The sequence below is a fragment of the Malaclemys terrapin genome, chromosome 13 (assembly GCF_027887155.1).
Source record: "Malaclemys terrapin pileata isolate rMalTer1 chromosome 13, rMalTer1.hap1, whole genome shotgun sequence".
Taxonomy (NCBI): domain Eukaryota; kingdom Metazoa; phylum Chordata; order Testudines; family Emydidae; genus Malaclemys; species Malaclemys terrapin.
In genome coordinates this window covers 9,754,159-9,780,527 of record NC_071517.1, presented here as the reverse complement: position 1 = coordinate 9,780,527, position 26,369 = coordinate 9,754,159, and the positions used below count along the sequence as shown (strand labels likewise).

The window sequence follows — 26,369 nt, the reverse complement described above, 5'->3', positions numbered from 1 at the left end:
TTTCATGATAATCCAACTTTATTGAATTCACAAAACTTTCACTCAGCTGCAGAATCAATAAAAGATCATGACAGATATTAGATTCATCACACCATGCAGCTTGTATCTCATCAGTCCCAACAACAGGATAGAACTCCCAAATACATGGCTACAGGCTTCGCTAAGGAGACAGACTATAGGTGTTATTGATGCATCACTACATATAAGTGTTAAAAGTAAGAGCACAATAAGTATCAGATGGCTCACAGGACTGTCCTTATTACTGTAGACAATTTTAATCAAAGATGCATTCAAGAAAACTTGTTATAATTGGACACATTTTTCTTAGCAACAAGATTTTGTTAAATTTCACATGCAGAGAAATTGCAGGAAGAATGCTCTAGTGATTCAAACATTTTGAATATTTGTGTCCCTCCACTCATTACATTTTTGCACATTCCAAATGCACACACACAAATGCACACACACACACACACACACACAATGCTTCTGGCTTTTTGGGTCACCTTTCTTCCAGACTGAATGCCTAGAAAATTAAGTTTAAACGGACTTTTCTTATGGACAGAAGTAATCCACTGGATGACTAGATCCATTGTCGGTATTTAAACTGATGACAAAGATACTATTTATATACCATTATTGGAAGAGAAAAAACCCTACCTATGAGGTTTTAGCTGCATCATCTTGAGATTGCATTGAAAACAACTGATCAAATTTTTATTATGCTACATCTAACGTCAACTGTTTTATAACAGATATTCCATCTAATATAGTCCAAGCATATCAAGCTAAGCACTAAACACTATAACTTAAAAGTGAACAAAACAGAATCTTGCAAATGCAGCCAATTAAGTGTTTCTCATTTGATTTGAGAACAGTATAGACATCTCAACCATGTGTCTTGCAGCTAGCCTGAAAACAGAAGTTACCAATACAACTGTCTGTTTGTCCACCCCCGCTAATCCATGACACACATCCCATAGAAATGATCCCCAAACTGTGGTTTTCATTTTTTGGATCTCTGTCAGAGCATGGACAACTAGAATTGGACTCCCACTGCTGACAGCTCTGGGCAGCACAGGGATACGCAAGTTGCTACCGCACAGCACGACCTTTTCCAAGAAGATTACTCCAGAATGGCTCTCTAATGCTTTGGTGCACTGCAGGATGGGCAGACAGGCCTAGAGAAGACCCATGCATCCAAAAGCAGGCATCCTTAGAGGAACTGACCACAGGGAGTATTTTAAACTCTTCAGTGGGCAACAACATTCCAGCACATCAGAAAACTTGGTAGGATTCCTTATGTGAAAGGGAATCCAAAATGCCTGAATACTAGTTAACTCTTTATTGGAGAGCATGTACCTCCCAGACCACGTGTAAAACCTAGAAACACTTGTGTGGATAAAAGTTCACAGCACCTGAAATCTGTGCAGGACTTCACACAAGGAAAAGATCCCAGATCCCATAAAAATCCTAGAATTCCTCAATAGAAAGTAGAACTCTTTAGGAGGGAAAGCGACCAATGAGCACCTACAATGAATACAAGGTAGGACTCTTTAAGAAAGTGTCAACTGCACATTTCATATGGAGGAAAAATCCAAAGCTCTCCTGAGCAATACGCAGGATTCATTACGGGGAATAAGACCCCAGAGCTCCTGAATATTTCAACAAGACTGCGATCACCTTAGTGAGCAGGTGGGGGAACCCAGCCCATGGAAAGCAGCGAAACCCACTTTCCAATTATTCCCCACTTTATGTGTTCTTGATGGGCCATACAACGTTAAGGGTCTTTTGTCCCATCAAAGCATCTTTTTCTTCTTGGCAGTCACACTGGATACCACCATAAAGCTCTGTCTTTGTCCTGTCAATTACTCTGTTTCCAACTTCGTCCAGCACTGCACTGGTTTCTTCCTCGTTGTTCACACTCATGTTGTCTATGTTCCTTCCTTGGAGGAGTTCTACGCAATCAGTGAGTTCCTGTCTCGGACCAGCTCAGCATCAGCTCCTGATCTCTACGCTATTTTAGTGCTTTTGTCCTGCATTCGATTGCTTTCCTGCTGAACTGGTTTTGGAAAGATCAACTGGCCCATTCTATATTTCAAGACCACAGCTAGTCCAAATAACCCCACTGTGATCCAGCGCTGAGGTCACACTAGTTCCTTAACTAAATCCCTTTTTGACCAAAGGAATATGACTATATTTTTGACATCAGGTGTCTCTGAACGACTAGACAGTTGACATGCTGCTAAACATCCAGGCTGGAATGCTGTAATACTTTGCTTTGCTAAAGCACTCCAGAAACTTCAGCCCCTGTAAAATTCTGCCACCAAAACTCTTGTGTTTCCTCCTCTCTAATCCTACCGTGTCTGCAGTGGCTTTGCATTGTATTTCACAGGGCATACAAAGTTCCATTATGAAGAGCTTTACCTGTCAATATATTTAGTCAATTTCAGCATCTTCACAATTCTTTATGGACTGGTCTGAGCACCGAGATCTAGCAAGGAAAGCCTCTCAATGACTCCTACTTATCGGCACAAGACATTCAGATCGCCAACCTTTAGCTGCGTCCCCTGGGTGTTTCTCCAGTTTCAGAGGGTTTTATAGTTGTGAACTACAGCAAAGGTCTTCTAGACCGCATACAATGCCTGGAAGGAGTCAAAGCAATTACTATACGTGTTCCAAAGTAAACCCATGTCACAGCACGTAAAGTAAAAACAATGCATTAGGAGAATAAAAAGATGCATTGCCAGAAACGTATTCTCCTTCTATCATCCTTTCCAACATGTTGCTAGTTTAGAAGATTCACCAGCCTACATGCAGATTCAATGCCAAAGAGGACACATTGCTCAGAACGATGCTTCAATTTTGCACGAAGGCAGTTTTCAGTGCTCTGAATCATGGCCAAATGGCACATAGAGACTTGGTACTCAGGGAATGCCATACTTCAGAAGAGAAACTTCTCTGACCCTGCGGTGAGTGACCACAACATTAATGCTGTTAGACAAGCCCAAGACATACTGTTTTTCTCCACTTCTTCCCACAACCCCTCAAAATGTAAGGAGGTATTGCAGAACTGTATAATGTAACGAAGTAGAGCCCCCCGATACATTATGTGAGACGGATGCTTCATTCCAAGAGCCATAGCAAACAGAGCCTTTAGATTAAAAAAGCCACATCTAGTTTTTTAGGTAAATTCTGTTCATTTCAAACAGGGCTGTTTTTTCTAAATGCTGGGGTTGAAAAGCACCTTGATCTCTACAGCAGGAGCCTTTTGTGGTGCTGCTCACCTTTCCGATCTTAAATACCCCGCAAATGTTCAGAATTTGTGTTGTTCCATTCCATCAAATCTTGCTTTAAGACAATTCAGATACGCCAATGATAAATCAGTAACTTCTTAACCCTAGCTACTGCAGAGGAATTTCTGCAGGGCTTCTTTCTGAAGACACTTGGCTTCGATACATGGTTCTTGGTTATATCACTGTCACTTGCTCGTCTCCTTTAGAAGTTTCTGGTCTTCTATTCCAATATGCTACCCCATGTTGGCTTTTACCATCCAGTGCTCAAGACTTGTATTTATTTAATTCAACCCACACCCATCGGCAATAGTGTTAGACAAACCATGTGTAGAAAGTATCTTCCATAGGTTTAACCATTTCTAAAGGCCTCCGATACCTGTGCAAGGCTGGTCTCTTGCCTATAGACTACTGCCTGAGCAACACGAAATCAGACAGCAAAAAAATCCATCTCTAGAACCAGTGATGGGATCGAGCAAGAGAGGGAGACAATGCTGGACTTTTTCAGAAAAAAAAAAAAAAAAAATCCTACATTCGGGACAGAATCAAACTCCCACTGACATGGGTGGTAATTGGATCGGACCCTTATGTTTAGCCATGAAAATCATTTGATTTTGTCATATGGTCATCATTTCTCTTGTAAAAGAAGAAACCGGGTTCTTTTAAAGACTTTTGCTTGAACTATCTTTGCTAACTAGTGATTACAGGGAAAACCTCAGAGTGTTTTCATGGTCATCAGTGCTCCACCTATGGATTTAGGAATTCAGATGGGAAGAATGGGACGCACCAGCCCTCAAACTGCATGCGACAGCCAGTTAAACCTCCTGCCCAAACAGAAAGATATTGGTGCTACTTGACCCAAGATTCAGTTGATGCATTGTTTAGCAAAAATCTTTGTCTCCCTCTGTAGAAAGAGGAACAGTGGAGCTGTTGCCTCCTGGCGTATTTGGGATTTCTTCTTTAGTATTGCTATAAAAACCCGGTGCCTTAAATTATTTATTACAAATTTAGTAGGTTTAAAAATAGAATTCCTGTTCTGCCCTCTGTGACCTTATTTTTTTAAGTTATAAAACTGGAAATATTCACAGGTAAAATCTTTTTAGAGACGGAGAAAAGTTCTCGCTCTCCTTTACATTCATGTGCGGTAAATGCCACCTTTCTTCATCTGTGTCAAACTAGAGCACTAAATCGAGTCTGTAGATCTTGCTTTTCTAACCAGTAACTTTCCAGTACTTGCAGGACTGCAGTCTAGTGGTTTTGGATAAGCAGAGAGCCACTAGAAAAAGCCATCCAGCAAGCTAAAGCAAGAACACATGTGCTTTGAATTAAACGAGCAAGCTAGAACTACAATAGTGAATCCCGGAAAATAGTGAATCCCGGAAAGAGAGAGGAGGCTCGAGCAGATGTAAATACCCTGAGCAAACTGATTCAGGTGTGACAGCCTATTTCAGCTGGCAGAGCGAAAGCATAGTGCCACTGGAAAACACCCAGAAAGCAGGATACAGCGCTTCAGTGAACTGTGCTTTAAATTTGTAGATCAAGTTATGTTTCTCGCCAATACCCAGGAAAATAACGAATCCTCCCTCATAATTGAGCAGCACCCCAATCTTGGTGGCCTTGGTGTTGGGCAGACATTTTTCAAGATCATTATGCCAGGCTGAAATTTTCGAATTAAACCACTCAATGCACCAGGAGCTGCTGTTCCGCCCCAGGCGGCTGTCTGCCCCTTGCCTGTCCATGCTCCCGTAGCAGATGCCGATGCCGCAGAAGTTGTTCCGTTGCAGTTCCACTTCCCAGTAGTGGATGCCCCTCTTGAAGCACTGGAAGCCCAGCACTTGGGAACAGTAGGTGAAGCGCTGAGGGTGGGGGCTATACTTCTGGGGTATTTCAGAGACCGACATCTTGGTGTTTCTGTCTGATAACAGCACTTTGTTATGAGCGGTGTTGAAATCCAGCGTGATTTTAGCAGCATCTATGGAGAAATACATCGATACATTATAAATACTAAAGCAAGGTGTGAATGCATGGACGTGCATGCGTGTACACATACAAAGAGCGGGGGAGTGAAGGGACGGAACAGTTACTGGCCCTACTGCTTACTCTCCAAAACACCAGTAGCTTCCCCTTTTCCACATGGCAGCTAGTGCCACACAACACACTTTCCCCTCCGGGTGGGGGTGGGGAGGACAGGAATGGCCACCGCAGTGCGGCCAGGCTGAGAATGAGAGGAAAGATAGCAGTTTGAGATTTGAACGAACACACACACACCCCTCAGTGCTCTCTGGCTACATGATCCCCTAACCCAGACACAGAGTTACACATAGTCTGATCACAGCCACATGTAAAGGGAAAGAGCTAGTGATGTGTTAACGAATAAGGACAGATTAAAAACACAACCCATCCCACCAAACCATGTATCCTCAAGATCATTACACACACACCCTCGACCGATCACCATAAAAAGTGCGGCCTCCAGGGAATTAACCCTGCAGCCGCTACTCTTTGGCTGCGATCCAGCAGAACTGGTGCACAGAAAGGGGGAAGCGTGGGCGTTGAGCAAGATGCCTGCAGTCAGGGTCAGTACATGGGAACGGGATGAAGGCAGCGCCTGCTGATCCACCACTCTGCAGCGCCAACAGTCATTCCTCCAGCAGGCTGGGGGGCCAGGCCAGGACCCGTGGAGGCTCCTGTAGCCCTGAGACAATGGCCCTGGTTGTGGAGTGGCTCGACTGCTGCTCTGTGGCCTGGGTGATTTTGGGGTGGCGGAGGAGAGTGGAAGGAGCCCTTCTCGCTGTATCCCAAGGGAACTGACAGCACAGCCCTGGTACTCTGGCAGCGCAGGGGTTATTGATGTGGCACTTAAAGGCATATGCCATCATCAACCTACACCCCTGCCTGGAGGCGGCCACCCCTCCCAAGACAGAGCTCTGCAACATGGCACGAGAACCCCAGGCCATACCCCACAAGTGTAGTGCCAAAGGGCAAGCCAGGCAATGACACACGTGCAACATAACAAGCATTCCACAATGCCGCCGACACAGCGTAGCTGTAGGCGGATCACCAGCGTTCTAACGGTTAGCGTGAGCAGAGAGTAGTGGAAGGGAGAGAGCCTCACACTGTGGGTCTTGAAACCAATCTGCAACTCTTAGGGGTCAGCAAGAGACCTTTCTGGGGTGGGGGAAATGATCCCTTATCTGCCCACTGTGGGCTTTCTTCTGAAGCATCCGGTGCTGGTCATTGCCGCAGACAAGATACTGAACTAGACAGGCCATGGGTCCGATCCCACCATTGCAATTACTATCTTCCAGTCTGAAGCCTCCCTTCTTTTAGGAGCCCAACTCTCATTTTTAAAAATGCCTTCGGAGCCTAAATGCCATTCATGTTCAATGAACCCCACCTGCGGAGTTGAATTTTTATACCCTATCCCAGCAAACTCATTTAGAACAGTGATTCCAAGCCAGCAGGGCCAAAGTGAGTGAACCTCAAAATTAGTGTCACACTTATGCTAGCAGTGAATTTGACCTACTCTGGCAACAGGTCCAGTATTTTAGTAGTTAACGGCCTTACCCTTTTTCTAGTAACTCCCCTCATATATATCAGTTAACCGGCAATTTCAGTACATTAATAAAGCCATAGCGATGCAAAGATCCAGAAAGAAGTGAGTCACATAATACCACTGAAGTCTAATGTGATCATAATAAGAATCAGTCATTTTTAAAACGTAATACATCATCAGGTTACTTACACTCCAGGAGCTCCTCTCTCGATTTCGTTAAAAAACTTTCAAGAGATGTTGCGCCTGGATTCGCAGTGTTTGGTGCTGAATTTATGGAAGAAAAAGAAACAGTGGCATGTCACTTAATTTGTCATTGGGGAACACGCAAAGTTCATGCAGTTTCCTTACATGTAATCCAATAATGTCCTAAAGCTAAATCTATGAATCTCAGATTAATAGATCAGGCCATAGAAAACCAGAACCCCTCTGCACATGGGACAGCCTGGAGAAATTCCAGTGGTTGTATTAAAGAGCATATTACTAGAGTGAGTTCTGTTAGCCACAGAACAGGTACAACATGGAACTTGCCAGCCAGGCATCCCCTGCCTGGTCCCACCAACAGTCATTACCCTTTTCTGCAGGGACAAGCTCAAGAGGGAAAAGGCAAACTGCAGGCTGAGTTTACATTCTCTGGCGTCTCTGTAGAGCCATCCCATGGTGGTAGCTGTGATGAGGGTTCTGGGTGTGGACTGCTCACTAACTTATTTCACACAGGCCACTACTGACCTTGGCCCGATTTGAAACTGAGACAGGTTAAGAGGCTCCACATCTTATTGCCAAGTCCCCTAAGTCACCCAGTTCCCCATCTTATACTTTTAGCTATTCTTCCTCAAAGCGTTCAGCAAGTCATGCGTGAGGGGGGACTTGCAACCTGACTCAGCTAGTCATCCTGAGCCCAATCCTGCAGGTGCACAACACCTCCCGTAAAGCCCTCAGTGCCCTTGACACCCATTACAGAAATCAGGATGAAGGACACTTTTCCCCTTGCAGGAACAGGAAATACAGATGTAAGTCTGGGGGGGGAAGTTTTGCCAGGGACTTTGACGCCGCTGGCTCAGGCATTTCCTACTCCTGCTGGAATTCTGCACCACTGCACACTGCAGAATTAGCACAGAACTAATGTTCCCTGCAGAATTTTATTTTTTTCCCCACGCAGAATTTGTGATTTCTACCAAAATGCTCCCACTGTCAGCCCCAGGTGCAGCTGGAGCTCCCGCTGGGGGCTCCTGAGGCCTAGGGAGGGTGAAGAACTCTAAGGAGCAGAGGTTAGGCTGGGGGCTGAAGTGAGGAGGGTGGGGCATGATGGGGTGAGGGACTGTATTAATAGTAGGTTCTGAGCAGATAGGGAGAGGGCTGGGAGAGTCGATGGGGTTGGAGGGGCTGAACTGATAGGGTGGTGATGATGGGGGCTGGAGGACTGAACTGAGGGAGGGCTGAATTGTGGGGGGTTGATTATATTGTGTTATTTTGACAAATAAAATATGCAGAATTTTAAAATATGCGCAGAATTTTTTGGCACAGAATTCCCTCAGGTGTAACTTCCTCTCAGCTTTGCCAAATGCAGCCCGAGGCTGCCCTGTCTCACCCCTGCATTTCCATTCCAGAGCCTCTATTGACCCAAGCTTGACAATTATGTATCCTCCACGTGCAGCTCACATTACATCAGTGGGGGTCTTGGATCCTCCCTAGTGGCCCGTCCACAGAAGAGGTTAATGACTCTTCTACGGATGCCAGCTAGAGGACTGGGTCCTTGGGCTCAAACACTAGAGACTAGGCTTTCAGTGAGGGAGGCCACGGGTCCAGTCCCCACAGAGGACCATTCTCACGCCCAATTTTGCGAGCTAAATTGACACAGCCAGACACCTCTCTCCTGAAGAGACACGAGGAGCTTAGCACTCATTCCCACTTGCCTCCAGCACACTGAAGTCAGCCATCCTCCAACTTTGCATTTTAAGTAGTACGTTTGGGGTTTTTTTGGAGTAAAAGTCTCTTGAAGTTCTGAACTTACCAGATTTGGCAGGTTTTCTTTTATCCCCTGAAAAAGTAAAGGTCTCTGTTACTCAGTGTAAGGCCGGATGTATTCACATTTAAAAACAAACATCCATTGACACAGAAGGACAACGCTGCAGCTGGTATAGCTCTGCTGAAGCCAATGGAATTACTGCAGTTAACAGCAGCTGAAGTGCAGGCACATTGCAGTCCAATGCAGATTTTTCCATGCTGGAAATTAAATATTACGCATACACACCCACAGGGTGTACGTGATTGCTCACTTCTCCAACAGGCTGAAGTATACGTTACCAGTCAGTTCAGCTCTGACAATATAGGGCCTGATTCTGCACATGCTCTAGGCACAGAACTCCCATTGAAACCAACGGAAGATCTACCTGTCAAGCGCTTGCAGGGTCGAGCCAGTGGTTTTTAAACCACTAATGTACAGCTAACGTAAGACCTGTGCAACATTGCTTGTGTCTACATCCAAGATAGCTAGTTGCTATACGTTTGTTTTACCCTCTTCAAGAGCTCTAGCTACAGATTAATAGCTCTATATTATACATAGGTCATTTCTTCGCAAGGGGATTGTTTTTTTAAGCCAATGGAATGGAGGAGACCTTGTCAAATCAGACTGAAAAAGTCAAGGTAAGAAACATCAGTCCAAAAGCGCGTGCGTAGGGCACTTTATCTATGGGTCCCAATGTAAGGTACCAAGAATCTCATCTGCCTTCCCACCCCTCCTTGGCTTCAGCACCTGGCAGGATTGGGCCCCAGGAGCATAAACATAACCAAGATGAACAAGAACAATGAACAATCCATCACTCACTGGTGTCTGCATCCTCACTCAACTCCGGCTGAGGCTTCTGAGGGGCTTTACCTATTTTTGCAGCTTCTTGTGAAGGGAGAAGACAGAACATGAGCAGCTTATAAAGCAGGACGCATCACATGCAACAACAGTCAAGGAACAGACATTTACAGCCAGCTTAATGGAGACTTTGGTCCCTTGCACTGTTACTGTGGACTAGCTGGACGAGCAGGCAGAGACCTGAAAGGCCTAGGAGAGTCTTGCTTAGCCTTTCCACCTGCACTGACACACACAGCAGTGCCTGAACCACAGACCAGTGGGCCACCATACCATGGGCAATTTGCCTGGTTAGCCCTCACGAGGCACTCGACCTTGCGAGGTGCCAAGTGTTCTCAGATCCCATTGGGTTTGCACCTTGCATCATCTGGACACAGAAAAGCAGCATAGAGGCCCAGGGCGTGATCTTGCCATCAATCCACAACCTTCAGGCGTTTCACATGTATATGTAGGTGTCTCCAGCAATAGGCAGAGTTGTAATTATTTCAAGTCCCTATCAGTAACACACCACACGCACTAAATTCTTGGGCTATGCAAATTACATACCAAGAATGTTCTCCCCAAGGGCACACCCTTGCAGATGTCACCTGCCATTCCCATACCAAAGCTATGTTAGAGGAATACCATCCACTTGAACGCTGTAAAACTAACTCACTTGACTTTTCGAAAGCACACCCTTTGGTTAAGGGCTCCTCAAGTTATTCATTTTGACTTGTAAAACACTTCCAATTTTCTGCCAGCTCCCTTGCAGAAATTTAGGGGGGAAGGGGAGCCTTTTGCGTGGGTGAAGGCACAACAAACCAACCCTGCTTGGGCCCGCCTTTCAGTGCGCATGCCTGCCTTTTGCAGCAGCCATTACAGGTACATGCCCTCTGGTGGAGCCTAAAAGAGCAGGGGTGTGAACGTCCCAGTTCTGGGCTCTGCCCTGTTGGGAGGGATGTCATCATGCAAGAGACAAGATACACAACCATCAGCCACATGTACTGTACAGCTGACATCACTGGGTATACAATCTAACCAAACTCAGGGCTGGGGGAATAATTTCCCTGAGCTTTCAGTTCTCATTGTCTTAGAGAAGCTTGCTCTTGTTTCAAACAGAGATGTGATTTTCAAGTTGACAGTGCCCCTTAGTAGTCATCTATTTGCTCTCGCAGATACTGCTGCATTGACTGCTAGAGGAAACAATGAATGAGCAGCATTTGGGTTTTGATGGCCACCCTGTTAACTTACGTGATCCAACAGCTTTTCTTCCAGATGCTGAGAGTTTATTTGAAGGGTTTATTTGAAAAGCCTTAGGTTTCCACTGTAGATTTGCTGCAATGAAATCACACGTGCCATATTTTAGAGCTGTATTGTTATAACAAGGTACAATGAGAGGAAGCATAGTCTTGGGGTTAAAGTATCTGGCTGGGAGTCAGGAGATCTCTGCCCACATCTGTGGCAGAGCTGGGAATTCAACTAAAGCCCCACTCCTACAAACACTTTTGCTCAGCTTAATGGGGCTAAGTTCATTTTTCTGCATCTGTAAAATGGGGTACTAGTAGTTTCTATCTCTCAAGAGTTTTATGCTGCCAGACATCACTGTAAGATCTCAGAACCTGGCAACAGGAAAGGCTCTAGTGGACGTCATAGAGTCTCTAGCGCTTTATGCCTTTCTCTATTACAATATAAGCTCTTCACAGCAAGGACTCTCTCTCATTGCATGCACCACACCTAACACAATGCAGCCCCAGTCCACTGTAATACTGATGAACAACAAGGCACACGTTTATAAAGATAAGCTCATTACAATGTTGTCGTCTTCCTACATCTGACACAAGGTACAACAAAAAAAAAAAAGCTTGGTCTTGCTAGAGAGTCAGGTACAGTGATCAGTACCAGTACTTTGTATCTGTTTTTATTAAAACATTTAAAAACAGCCGAGAAAGGAGTGAAAAAAAGATAGAAGCAAGGAAGAAAGGAGGACAGGGCGTGGTGAACTTACTCTTCTCTTCCACACTTGGTCTGGACTGTCCGCCTGCTGTTATGGATATTTGTATCAGTAAGTACAACTGTTTCAGATACATATTAATCTTTATTAGCAGCCCTTACAAGCCCACTAGCTTTTGTGCAGCAACAAAAGACTTGGCTCTAGCCATGATGAAGATAGAGTGGCCTCTTCAAACACTTTGTAAACAAGCCAGATCCCCCTTCACTTTCCAACACCGTGCACAGGCCTTGTCTACACTGGAGAAGTACATCAGTTTAAACTACATGGATTTTAAAAAATATTTACTTGAAATGGCACAAACCCCTAAAACAGGCACTTAAACCCAGTTTAAGCATTTTATTGTAGAGGTTTGGACCATTTCAACGAGATGGATTTTTAGTTCTAAAGAAGTCCACCAGTTTCCCACAGTGGGCTTTAATTCAAAAATCACCCCCATTCTGAGATTTGTCTTTATCCTTAGGCATTTAGCTGACCCATGCAGCTAGACTGTACTTACAAACAAAAGTCTGATCCCACAAACACTTACTCCCTCTAGATTTTTATTTTTTTTCTCCTTTTGAGTTCCTGTCAGCCTTTTATATGCCTGAACGTGAAGCTAAAGAGCCATGCCTAGACCGGCTCTCAAGGTGAGTCAGCAGAATAACTCTGCACCTCTACAAAGAGGGTATAAAACCTGACACCCTGTCACACTTCAAGAATGTACTTAATTACAGATAAAAAAATACAGCCCAACACTTTTGATTTGATAAGAGGGATATCTGTCCCATTCAGCAGGTCTGCCCTGCAGACACGGAGCCAATAAACTAGAAAGCTTAATGGGGATAACCCACTCTTCGATCAGTGCTATAAAATTCACTAACATTCATTTCACATTCACCATTTTACTCTTGGCTCCATGATTTCCACCCAGCCCTACTTCCCCAGTCTAAGATCATGTATCAAACAACCAACTTCCTGCTCTCTACAACATGACTCTACACACACAGAGGAGTACGGAAGGAAAACAACATTCTGTGCTAAGGCTGCAATAGTGGAACAGATGAGGGAAAGCCCAACGTGCTAGGAACACAGATAAACCCGCCTACAGATAGACAGGAAAAGTGTCATTCCATTTCTTTCCACATTTTTAATTCTGTTGGTGAATTTCTCCTCATAGGTCGAGATACAAGACTAATTTCTTTATTTATCACATTCTACTTCTTGATGATAATATAGCTTTCTAGGAGTTCTGTCAAAGGAAAAAACAGTGGGAAAGTATCAAGACACTTATAAGTTTATCCAAATGTAAATAAAGCGTACCACTGTTTAGTCCTGTTGACAAGCTTTAAATAAAAACACACCTACATCAGTTCTCGTTCCTAAACATCCTGAGTATTTAACTTGTAGCATTTTTATTTTGAGATGGAGGGTTTCATTACTTTACAAAACAGCTCAATTGACCAACAGTTTTAAAACATCCATATACAAAATTGTAACAAGCCAGAAGAGTCTGCCTCTGAATATTTTAAATTTAAAGAAGTTATACTATTTGATCTCAAAACAATAAAACTGAGGCCTGCAGTGGTAATTCTCTCTGAAGTGATATCGTACCTTCCATTTTCTTCTCCTGAGGTTGATTCACCGTTCGTTTCACTATTTCTTTAAGGGAAAAGGCACCTTGATAAATGGTGTGTATCAAGTTTTGGTCCAGATCAATTCTGGGGATGAAAACATCTTTGGTTGAAGTGTGTCGCAATTTCGCTGCATTCTGTAATAAGATATGGAAGAGCTCATGAAGCCAGGGATAAGTCACTGAATAGAAAAATTTGAGTCTGGAATGTCATAACGGGCTTAAATTGTTTTGCTTCTCCATTATTTCTTGTGTGTGTTGATTTATTGGGGGGGGGAGGGAGGTTCTATTCAAACACTGATCATTCATGGCAAAATTCAATAAAAAGTAGCCTACGTGGAAAAAATAATCCACATGGTATCTGAAAACTGAGGAAAAGCTATTGTAGATGTGTCACAGCAGTGAACTTAAGTTACACCATGACTACTTCTCTGGTTAACTGACCCTGCCAGGAGGGGGCAACTGTGGCTAAAGGCTGTGAGAAAAGAAAGAAACTGGAGGATAATTTGCCTATAAAAAAAGGGAGAAAACAATTATGCAGACAACAGGAAAAACAATTCTAACCAGTGATTCAATGGGCAAATCATATCACTGCCTAGAGTACTCTCAGGACAGTTAACTCAAAGGACTAATTTCCATGCCTTTTATAAAGCCAAATCACATAGCAATTAATATAATCTTTATAGAAAATCTTTTTATGTACTGTTAACAGATTGATAAAAAGTCTTAGAACAGGGCTCCTCCGAAGTCTCTTTCTGAGCTCAAACAAAGTCGGACATCAGAACTCACCTTTAAAAATGTAATATCATCATCTTCAGTCAGTGCCATTTCAATCTGGTCCCTGATGACCTGAATTTCATTTTTCTTCTTTCCCAGGACGTTATGGACGTAATCAAACTTATCACAGACTCGCTTTTCCTCTTCTTCAACCTTCTTCATTGCCTGGTTTTCTTCTTCTTCTATTAAAGCTTTAATTTCCAAGAACTCACTTCTGAGCAAATCCATCTTTCGGGCAGCTGTCTCCTAAATCACCAACATATTGACATTGGTTTCAAAGCGGCGACTTGTGGGGTAAGGCCTTTAGTGAACTCTCTCTGCCTGCATTCCATTTCCCCACAGCAGTCCCCTAAAAGGCCTTATCCTTCCCCCCCACATTAATGGCAAATCTCCTATTCACTTCAAAGGGAGCAGAAACAGAGCCCATCCCCACCCTCGCCCCCCAAAATCAGTCACTCAGTGCTAGGCATGAAACAAGGCAGGTTGTGCCATCTTGTGGTTAGACTGGAGAACTGCAAATCAAGACTTCAAGGGGAAGTCAAAACACCTCTTTTGATAAGGATTTTGATAAGGATTATAACAGGTCAGCAACCCACGGCACGCGAGCCAATTTTTACTGGCACGTTGCTGCCAGCTGGGGTCCCAGCCGCTGCCGCCGCTCAGCCCGCTGCCAGCCTGGGTGAACGGAACCCCCATCCGGCAGCGGCTGAGTGGGCCAGCAGCCAGGACCCCGGCTGGCAGGAGCCGGCGGACGGAACCCCAGACCGGCGACGAGCTGAGCCGCTTAGCCCACCGCCTGTCTGTGGTTCTGTCCGCCGGTGTAGTGTATTAAATTTCTCCCCGTAGGAATGTGCTACTTGCGGAGCACCAGGACTGGCAGCCGTAAGTAGTACACCCCTATGGGGGAAAATTTAATACACTACATCCGTGTACAGAAGGCTGTGCCTCCCCAAACAGCCCGCCCCCTCCCACTTCCCACCCCCAGACTGCCCCCCTCATAACCCCTGATCCATCCAACCCCCCCCGCATTCCTTGTCCCCGGACCACCCCCTCCTGGGACCCCCCACCCCAACTACCCTCCTCAGAAGCTCCCACCCATCCAACCCACCCCGCTCCTTGTCTCCTGACCACCCCCTCCCAGGACCCCCCGCCCCGACTGCCCTCCTCAGAACCCCCCACCCATTCAACCCCCCCCGCTCCTTGTCTCCTGACCACCCCCTCCTGGAACCCCCCCCATCCGCCCCCCGGGCTTCCCCGCCCAGCTCCCTGTCTGCCCCGACCCCTATCCACATCCCTGACAGGCCCGCCGGGAATCTCACGCCTATCCAGCCACCCCTGTTCCCCATCCCTTTACCATGCCGTTCAGAGCATCAGGCAGCCGTAAGTGGCACATTCCTATGGAGAGCAATTTAATACACTACACCTGGCCCCACTCAGCCCGCTGATGGTCTGGAATTCTCAAAATATGTTCTCGCACCCCTTAATCAAAAATTACACTACAATTAGCTTAAAAACTTGAAAACTTTGTATGTATATTACAGTAATCATTAAAAAAATTTATAATGTTAATAAATAGATTTGATGAAACAAAGTAGTTGTACTTATGTGCCTGTGCTTAATTTGTGTTTTCGAAGATTTACCTTCTAAAACAATCTCGCATGTCTCGCACCCCCAGAAAGGGCATCTCGCACATTCAGGGGGTGCGGGCACACCAGGTTAAGAACCACTGCACTAAACTAATAAGATCTGCATTTTAATTTAATTTTAAATGAAGCTTCTTAAACATTTTAAAAACCTTGTTTACTTTACATACAATAATAGTTTAGTTATATAATATAGACTTGTAGAAAGAGACCTTCTAAAAACATTAAAATGTATTACTGGCATGCAAAACCTTAAATTAGAGTGAATAAATGAAGACTCGGCACCCCACTTCTGAAAGGTTGCTGACCCCTGGATTATAACAACTCCTGTCTCACAGGGGTTTTGTGAGGCATCATTAACTAACCTCTGCAAATCACTTCCAGATCCCCCAAGACAGACTGGCCCGATGGGGGTGCAAAGTTATTATTTGGAAGGGATGAGCTGAATGTGCTGTCTCTGACCCAGCAGGGTATTCACATGTAATAGCCCATTGGTCATCAGCATGGATTGAATTTGGGACCTCTGGATCTAACAGCGTGAGCATCTATTGCCTGAGCTAAGAGACCAGATGCATTAGCTTGGAGACAGTAGCAGACTCAGATCTCTATATGTGGTCCAGCTATTAGAGGGCAACAAAGGCCCACATTGAGTTAAAACAGGTTACACCTCCTCTCCCCTGACTCCAGCTGGGTGAAGTTCAGCCCTAGCATCAGAAGCCCACAGAAATTCAGCTCCCCACGACATCCAAGTCAACAGCACGAGCATCCACGTCACCATTTCAGTTATGCGCTCCCATGAGATTACATGGGCACGCACACCCTCAGCAAGTCCCCTGCTCCTTTGTACAGCAGAGGTGGCAGTATCAGGCAGTCAGCACAGCTCACAGAAGCACCACATTCAGAGGGCAGTGCCATGCACACGCCTGCTTACTGGCAGAGGGGAGAGAAAGGTGGAGGAGTTTGAACAGTCTCCAGTCGGCTCGTCAGTGAGATTGCACAAGGCGTGCTCTCACCCCAAGGAGTGCCAGCTGGTTACCCTCACTTTCCCCAAGAGGGATTCATTATGGGGTGAATGTGGTTCTTTGTCCCCTTGTAGTGCCTCGTCTGCAATAAAGGGAGACAACATGCCTGGTCCCTTAGCTAGCGTCTGTAGCAATCTAAGGTAAACCAAATTAAGGCCATTCAATTCTGAAGAATGTCCACGCACAGGTTTAATGCAGTTTAACTAATCCACTTTTAATTCACACCTTTAGTTAATCTGGATTAGTTCTCCTGAGTGTCCCCATGCAGACACGCCCAGAATGACATGCCAAACATCACAGAAAAGAGTCTGGAGGTGGAGCATGGAACTGAACCCCGGTCTTCCAAATCCCAGGGTAGGACCCTAACCACTGGACTATCCTCCCTCTTTAGGGAGCAGCTCCCACTGACTTCGGTGGGCTTGGACCAGTTCTTATTCCTTTAGCGCAAGCTGTACAAGCTCATGCTTTTCAGTGGGTTTTAACTCCACCGTTAGTACCAAACGGGGATTACCATATAAACATAGGCCATTCTTAGTCAGATGATTACAATGCCTTCTGTACATATCCTGTCAAAATACTACTCATATGGGTATATGACTAGGGTGACCAGATGTGTCTATTTTATAGGAACAGTTGATATTTGGGGCTTTTTCTTATATAGGCACCTATTACCCCCCACCCAGTCCCGATTTTTCACACTTGCTGTCTGGTCACCCTATATGTGACAGAATGTATCCCATGTCCACACCATTGTAATTGTTTTTGTACAGAATCTTTGTCTTGTAAAGAATCAAATCACTTGAAAAAACTCGTAAGTTTGCTGGTCAACATTTTCCTGATAAAATGTGTGTGGCAACACTGTCTGCGAAGTTATAAGACTTCCCTGTATGATGTTATTAATACATGTTCCAAACCACAGCCCTACCAAGCAAAATTTGGCAAACAGGTCTGTCCTAAAAAAAGTAAAGTGTGCTCTGCTTAATTGGCATTTAAGCAGTAACCAGAGTCACGAAGCAGGAAGGGGAGACAAAGGAAGTTCAAACAGGTGGGGAAAAAAACAGCAGGGAATATTCTTCCATATAGACTGTCTCCTGACTGAGACTATAAAAAGGAGGAACAAACACCCCAACCCCGCCCCTCCCCATCCATTCAATGCATGTGAACAATGAAGTAAGTACCCGATGGACTGCTGAAAGCATGTCGTGAGAAAACTTCACTTTGAATTTAACATAGTTTGTTAAATTAGGCACCAGTTGCATTTTCTCTTTATTTTTCTTGTAACCATTTCTGACTTTGATGCCTCATTACTTGTACTCACTTGAAGTCTCTCTTTATAGTTAATACACTTGTTTTATCTAATCGAGTGTGTTTAAATTGAAGTGTGCGGGAAACTCCATTGGGGTGTCAACTGTGTGCATATTATTTCTATTACAGACATAAAAGACTGTATACAAGTTGTACTGTCAAGGAGAGGGCTGGGCAGCACAGAACATACAGCTCTGGGGTCGCCCTGCAGTACAAGGCTGATGAGAGCCAGCCAGAATGTAACCCTAGCAAGGCTGGCAGGCTGCAGTTGCACACAGACGTTCAGGGTGTGGCTTGATGCTGGAAGGCTGTTTGTGAGTATCCCAGGTGGGAACTCCTTCAGCAAGGTATCATAAGGTACCCAAGGTTGCAGGGCAGGGGTGACACAGCTGCTCATTAGTCTGGATTGTACCCCAGTATGTCCCAGGGTGTTTGCTTAAACGTCATTCTTATCGGAGTATTACAGGATCCACATACAAGAAGCCAGGATCCCAGTGGCTAGCATAACCCCAACAGCAGAACAAGAGCCATTTTTAAACAAGGGCTATCCACTTACACTGGCTTGTCTTTGCAGCACCTTCACTTCGTCCAGCGCCAGAGAAGCTTTTTCGCTCTGATTATACAGCTCTGTCAGTCTGTTCTTCAGCTGTGACTGCAAAACAGATCAGACCCCAAATTAAAAGCACAGATACTGCACCTCTTCCCAATAGGCACCATATAAATAGTGAAAAGCAAATTAAAAGGTTAGTTTTAATCAGCCTTTATCACTAACACAGGATTTTTTTTTTTTAAATCCAATGTTCCTTAACTGTACAAACAAAGACAATCTCTGTACACGGCTGGGATGGTGAGCAAGCATGACTGATGCAGCGCCATGTTTTCCGAGTCGTGATGCACACGCAGTCCTGTATCAATAACACGAGTCCACCAGTGCTCCTATCACAGCACCTCTGTCAGAACACACTTATCACAGCAGCCTTCCTGGCTCTTGTGGGTTTAAGACTGAACCGTAACATAATTTTAATCCAACCCCACCCTAAATAGGTACCCCAGATCCAAAAAATAGGCTCACACATTTGGCCTACCTAGCGTTCTATTATCTTGGCTCAGTTTCTCCCCGGTGTGTTGCTAAGAAGCCCTGCCCGACCGTGTTTAGGTTCTACTTCGTACACACAGAACACCACAGTTTAGGCAGGATGAGAAAGGTTTGTTATATGACTTCAATACGTCTCACTAATGGTTCAAATTGAGCCACTTGGGGGAGCATATTTGGTTTCACCATCAGATTTCCCAACCAGAGCGTGCTTCTTCTACCTCCACCACCCAGCCTGTGCAGAAGACTTTTCAGCTGAAGTTCTTAAAAGGCTGAAGAAAAAGGAGGCAAGCGTCATTCTCCTCATTTTACAGAGAGTAAATCTGAGCAACAAAGGTGAAGGGACGTGCCCAAGAATAGAACCCAGGTTGTGCTGACTTCCACTCCAGTGCCCCACTGGGCCACAGCATCACACTAGCTATGCCTGGGAGTCACAGAGGTATTTGTGCATAAACATGTTTGTGGCCAGAACCTAAACTGCAGAGCTTACAGATTTCACATGGAAATCAACGGAAGTCTTAAGAACAAAAGCTTGTAAGACTTGATAAGGCATGTGATTCCTCCACTCCCCACACTTTCATCCCTCTTAAAAACCCCTTGTGCAAAGGCCTCTTTCCTGGACTACTACATACAGATTCCGCCACTTGAAGAATATTTAGGAACCATTTCTGTGACACTCAGAGCACCCACTCCCTTTTAAGTCACAGGCAGTGGAAGGCGCTCAGGCCCTTGATCTAGGCCTGAATAGCTCTAGTGGCTGTAGATCTGAAGAATTAAGAGCTCACCCTTGGCACAAGTTTTTCATAATTCACTGGACTGTTGCCAACGGGTTCAAAAGCTGCAGGTGTGCATCTGTGGTCAGAACGGAGTCCATAGACACCCCTCCCCCATCCGCTCTCTGCAGGCTGACTCTGGGGCCCACTAAGATCCCCACAAGACTCTCTGCATGATGCAAGAGTTTGCCTGCAAGGATCTGAATGCAGATCCACGGCCTTAGTACACACAGTCCGACAGAGACTAGAACGGTGATAAAAACAATGGAACTTCACCACCCTGCTGTGTCCCCATGCTGTGACAAAGGCTAAGCCCCCCTGGGTGTCAGCAAGGTCTGCAATAGCTGCCCCAAAACAATGAAACATGAACCTGAAAGCTGTTGTAAGGCCCAAGCATTCAGTCCTACGCCAGCAAATCTCATGTGACATCAGAGAGGCTTTAGTTAGGTAAGATTGCAGGATCAGAGGCCTAGGGTCTGCCCTGATGTCCACTGAAATACCTGGGAAACCCTTCCATTGGTTTCAATGGACATCAGGGCGAAGTTTCCAATCCTGCAAACACATTTACAACTGTGCGTAGTGCTTACTACAATGGGCCCACCCCTTTGATGTCAGTGACTAAAGTCTGAGAGAGCTTATTGGGGCCCAGGATTTCACCCTAGGGATTTTAAAGAGTAGGTGAACTGGTTTGCTGGACATGTAATAGCTGTGATAGTTTGGGGTACATGGTTCCTTTGATATTGACTTGTTTCTTTCCACACTGTCAGCTATAAATCTTTTGTTTATCTTTCCCTTCTTTCCTCTGAAAAGCAATTTAAAGAAAATTACAAAGACGGCCGTCACTCTGAAAGATATTCCCCCCAGGAAAGGGTCAGAGTGGCTACCCAACTCGTACATGCAACAACAGCAGCAAGGACAGACTAGCTGCTCTGGAGACGGGGGTCTGATTTAGCCATTAAAGAACATTCCCCCATTGCAACCACTTCTCTTACCTATTCACGCCTTTGGCCTCTCCCCCAGACAGTCCAGCGCCAGTACTAATTCATGCTAAGTCTGCGGGTGAGGTTATAAAATGGGCAACCTAGGAATGTGCCTGAGACCACCAACTGATTGCACGCAGCTCACATCTGGCTTCCTCCTGCCCTTTCCCTCTCCCCCTCCAAAAAAACAGGCCCTTATTACAACTCAGAAAGAGTCACTAGTCTTGGCTAAAAAATATTAGCATAGCTCCCTATAAGCCTGGGGTCAGACTGTCTACCCTGGGCATCTTTGGCACTAGAGAATATCAGACTGGGACCTCCTGTGCTAGGTTCTAAAGCAGCACTATGTTTTAGTGCTGCTAAACATAGGGGGGGAGGGGAGAGAGAGAGAGGCCTTAATGATCCACACTTAGATTACTACCCAGCTGATTCATGCACAGAAAACTCCCTCTGTGCCCAAATGGCTCCAAAATCTGGATTGTATCCTGGTATGTCATAGAATGTTCTCTTAAAAGAGGAAGAGAAAAAGATTTCACAGGCAGTGGAACTGAACTTCAGAGTCTGTCTTTTTGTTATAAAGTAATCTGGTCTATGGTCCCGATGGCCCTTTTGGGGCCCGCCATTCCCTACCTACCTCCCCAAACTGCTGCTCCTAAGGCCGCCTCAGCAATAACAGGGGCAGCTGTCCATGATCTTGGGAAGGGTGCACGGGGCATCTTCTAAGACAGGGGGTCTCAGCCTTCTTCTTTCTGAGGCCCCTCAACATGCTATAAAAACTCCACAGCCCACCTGTGCCACAACTGTTTTTCTGCATATAAAAGCCAGGGTGGCATTAGGGGGTAGCAAGTAGGGCAAGTGCCTAGGGCCCCACGCCACAGGGGGCCCCACGAAGCTAAGCTGCTCAGGCTTCAACTTCAGCTCCCAGTGACGGGGCGCGAGGCCGCGGGCTTCTGCCCCACACTGCAGGGCTTCGACTTTCCACCCTGGGCCCCAGCGAGTCTAACACCTGCTCTGCTTGGTGGCCCCCCCGAACCCTGCTCGTGGCCCCCCCAAGGGGCACCAGACCCCGGCTGAGAACTGCTGTTCTAAGACAATGTTTCTCAACGACTGGACTGTGGCCTGGCGTCCGTCCCTGAGATCTCCCTATCACAGTTTAGGAAGGCAGCAAACCGGTCCCTGCTATCAAACAGGCTGAGAGACATTGTAGAGCAGTGGTCACCGACTGGTCGATCCTAGAGGATCTTCCAGTTGATCGCGATCTCCGGCAGTGTAGCGTGGCTGCTGCTAAGGCAGGCTCCCTGCCTGCCCCGCCCCACACCGCTCCCAGAAGCGGCCAGCACAGCCCCATGGCCCTGGGGGGCAGGGGTCTCCCTCCGCGTGCTGTTCCTGCCTGCAAACACCCCACTCCTCCCGCAGCTCCCAGGAATGGGGAGCCACCGGGGCCAATGGGAGCTGCAGGGGCGGTGCTTACAGGAAGGGGCAAAATGCAGAGCCTCGTGCCTTCCCCCCAGGGGCATGTTGGCCCCCTCCAGGTGCAGCGTGGGGCCCTGCGGGGCAGGCAGGGAGCCTGCCTTAGCCATGCTGCGCCGCCAACCGGGAGCCACCCAAGATAAGAGCTGCCTAGCGGGAGGCTGCACCCCACACCCCCTCCTGAGCCCCCTCCCAGAGCCAGCACCCCACACCCCCTCCTGAGCCCCCTCCTGAGCCAGCACCCCACACCCCCTCCTGCACCCCAGCCCTGAGCCCCCTCCCAGAGCCAGCACCCCACACCCCCTCCTGCACCCCAGCCCTGAGCCCCCTCCCAGAGCCAGCACCCCGCACCCCCTCCTGAACCCCAGCCATGAGCCCCCTCCCAGAGCTTGCACCCCTCAACCCCCCCCTACACACACACCAATCCCCTACCCCAGGCTCAGCCCAGAGCCCCCTCCCACCCTGAGAACCCCTCGGCCCCAGCCCAGAGCGCCCACCCCCTGGCCCAGCCCAGCCCAGCGAAAGTGAGCGAGCAAAGGAGCCCGTGGAGATGGAGCGAGCAGGGCCTCGGGGAAGGGCCGGGGTGGATCCTGGGTGGCCCTTAAGCCCGTGCTGCACCTGTCCACTGGGCGGGAGCGCTCAGCTACCCGCGGAGCAAACCCAGCCTGGGGCTCCGAGAAGAGCTCGGCCAGGGCAGGGCCGGGCCGGATCAGCCCCTGGGCGCGTGCACCCCCTGGCCCGGGGCCCCCGCCCGCCCGCCTCACCTCCTTCTCCGCCTTGGCGTCCTGCACCGGGCCGGTGGCGCAGGTCTTGTGGCTGACCAGGCAGACGCAGCAGATGCAGCGGGCGTGGTCCCGGCAGTAGAACTCCAGCAGCTTGTTGTGGTCCGGGCACTTCCTCTGCTGCAGGTCGCGCAGGGGCGCGCACAGCTGGTGGTCGCGGAAAGCCGGGCTCTCCTGGTGGGGCCGCAGGTGCTCCGGGCAGAAAGAGGCCATGCAGGTGAGGCAGGTCTGGGCCGCCGCGGCCTCCAGGCAGCTGTCGCAGGCCACGTCGGAGTGGCTCCCGTCCCAGGCTTTCTTCTCCCCGGCCGGGCTCGCGGGCTGGGCGCCCTGGAACTGCTCCACCACCCGGCACAGCACCGTGTTCTTCTGCAGCTCGGGCCGGCGCTGGAAGCTCGCCCGGCACTGCGGGCAGCTGAAGCCCGCCTGGAGGCCGCTCCAGGTGACGTCCAGGCAGGGCCCGCAGAAGTTGTGGCCGCAGGGCGTAGTGACCGGGCTCTCGAAGAGGCACAGGCAGATGGAGCAGGTGAGCTCCTCTTCCAGCCCGGCCAGGGAGGGCACGGACGGCGCCCGCAAGAGCTCCGCCATGGCTAGGGTAGTGGAGACAACCGCTGCCTGCAGGGTTGTGTTATTTAGGGTGCCCCGAGCATGCTCAGTAACACACCGCACCCGCGCCGCGGGAGAGGCGGGCCTGGGAGGGGAAAGTGAAACTCAAAGAGAGCAGCGGGATGGCGGTTCCGGGAAATCACGTGGAGGAGGAAAGTTCAGTGCAAGGCCAGGCTCCCCAGCAAATCCCTCCCCCGCCCCAGGCTGCAATTTCCCCAAGCAAACAGGAAAAAGAACAGGAGGACTTGTGGCACCTTAGAGACTAACAAATGTATTAGAGCATAAGCTTTCCTGGACTACAGCCCACTTCTTCGGATGCATATGATACAGACTAACAGGGCTGCGACTCTGAAACCAAGCAAACAGGGCTGATTCACCCCCAGCCACACCTCTCGGGGGCAGGGAGCCGCTGACGCTTAGCTTTAGGGTGACCAGACAGCAAGTGTGAAAAATCAGGACAGGGAGTGGGGGGTAATAGGAGCCTATCTAAGAAAAAGACCCCAAAATCGGGACTGGCCCTATAAAATCGGGACATCTGGCCACCCTACTTAGCTCTAATACAAGAGCAGCAGGGAAGAGGTTTTCTGCAATGTATTGCCCTTCCCCTCCGCTTCACCCTCGCCCCTTTCAGGTTGGCCGGGCTGATGCTCCAACAAAACGGCTCTGGAGTGAAAGACTTGCAAAGCAGGAAAAGCCCATATAAAGTTGCAATGTGTTTGCCTAAAAAGAACAGGAGTACTTGTGGAACCTTAGAGACCAACAAATTTATTTGAGCATAAGCTTTCGTAGGCTACAGCCCACTTCATCTGATGCCTTCAGTGTGTTTGCCTGGTCCCAGCCCCTTCACGCAACATGCAGATCCACTCATGCGCTGTTCAGGATGAGCGAGGAGCTTGGTAGCTCATTTAAGAAGAAAGCAAATTGCGTGTAGGGTGACCAGACAGCAAATGTGAAAAATCGGGACGGGGATGGGGGGTAATAGGCACCTATAAAAGACAAAGCCCCAAATATCAGGACTGTCCCTATAAAATCGGGACATCTGGTCACCCTAATTGCATGAGTGAAAGAATCTACACAAGCAACAGGAATTTGAAATATTTAAAAAATTGCAACATGATTTTTTTCATACGTTTTATTGTGAAGTACTGGTTATATATATCTTACATTTATTTTATTTTTAAATAGTCCTTTTACCTTCAGGTCAAAATAGTTAATGCATTTATGTAATTTTTTTAAAAATCAGTATTTCCTGTTGCTACCCCAGATATCTTTAAAGACAGTCCAGTTACTCAGTTACTAATAAAAACAAGTTTAGAAGAGAAAGGCAAATCACATGCTATTGCCATACGTTACCTAAAAGTCACTCTACATACACATTAACCAGACCCACAGTAAGGCTCAGATTTACTCTCTAGACCAGTATAGTATTACTAGTATCCTGCCAAAATAATCTTACTTGGCCACTAATATTTGTGTCCACAATACTGCAATCAAATGAAGCCACTGAGACTCCATAAAGGCCCAAAGGTCCTTGGTTCTGAGCAGCCCCTGAACCAGCACGGCCATTGCAGACGTCACAGAGGTCATGGAAAATCACAGAATCCGTGATTTCTGTGATAGACACGCAGCCTTACTCATGACTATGTTGCTTGAAATTCACAATTGTTGAACTATTTCTCTGCTTGCTGCAAGGCTGTGATTTTTTTAAATCTCATTTCAGTCTTTATCTTTATTCTTTTATTATGCTAAACCATTTCATGGGTGGAAAAAATAAGTTTGATTAGGATGAACAGCACAGTACGAATAAATGGCCAATAATGAAGTTCACTTTCATTTTTTTCTGATTACATTTGGATGCTGTCCATTTTCTACACCTGTGTAATAGTCTGTGTAATAAAAATAAAACAGAAATAGTAACAATACTTTGCACTTCCATTGAAGAATCTCCAAGCATTTTATAAATATTCCTTTACTAGGCCTTACAATACCGTTCTGAGTATGCAGGGGTCACCTCTGCAGACAGCAGCTGTACAACAGAGAAAAGGAATACTGCACAACAATTTAGGATTAGGAATCATGTACAGGATTGCCAACTCCAAGCATTGAGAAATCATAAATCAGCCCTCAGAAATCATGAGACTGACTCACAGATTGAGAGATTTAAAAAAAATAACACATTTACATTATTTTTGTTTCCTTCTGGCATTTGCATCTTTAAGGTCACATTTTCAAAACTATATCCATAACCATGAGGACTAGAAACTTACTTTTAAAAAAAACCCTTAGAGTCTAGTGTATTCACTTGACTGCAGAATCTAGGGCTTAAAGAAAAATGCCAAAATATTGTGATCCTTGTGATAAAATGTCAAGACTTGGCCAATACTGCGTGTATCCAGTCGAAAGTGCATGAGGAGTTCAGATAGGCAGTGTTATCAGGGCCGGCTCCGGGCACCAGCTTAACAAGCAGGTGCTTGGGGCGGCCAAGGGAGAGGGGCGGCACCCTATATTTGCAAAAGGTGGCATGGGATCTTTAATAACCACCATGGTCAGGTCCTGCATCATAAAACTTTAGAAATCTCCCCTCCCCCTTATATAATCCTCTAGCTCCATGCTGGG

General features: G+C 46.8%; 1 protein-coding gene across 3 annotated transcripts; it reads right to left on the bottom strand.

The window, feature by feature from the left end:
• On the bottom strand, positions 1 to 23,822 carry TRIM25 (tripartite motif containing 25). 3 transcript variants are annotated; one of them, XM_054047041.1, is made up of 10 exons: positions 23,133 to 23,822; positions 18,609 to 18,704; positions 14,095 to 14,328; positions 13,287 to 13,443; positions 11,691 to 11,726; positions 10,937 to 11,020; positions 9,671 to 9,736; positions 8,858 to 8,884; positions 7,039 to 7,113; positions 1 to 5,265 (listed from the first exon to the last, which is right to left on the bottom strand). In XM_054047041.1, exons 1-10 carry the CDS (start codon positions 23,733 to 23,735, stop codon positions 4,736 to 4,738), a joined length of 1,908 nt encoding a protein of 635 aa, XP_053903016.1. In that variant the 5' UTR covers positions 23,736 to 23,822; the 3' UTR covers positions 1 to 4,735. The 3 variants fall into 3 exon arrangements, with proteins under 3 accessions (XP_053903016.1, XP_053903018.1, XP_053903017.1); XM_054047043.1 differs by lacking the exon at positions 9,671 to 9,736; XM_054047042.1 differs by lacking the exon at positions 11,691 to 11,726.
• Between the last annotated feature and the right edge of the window lie 2,547 nt (positions 23,823 to 26,369).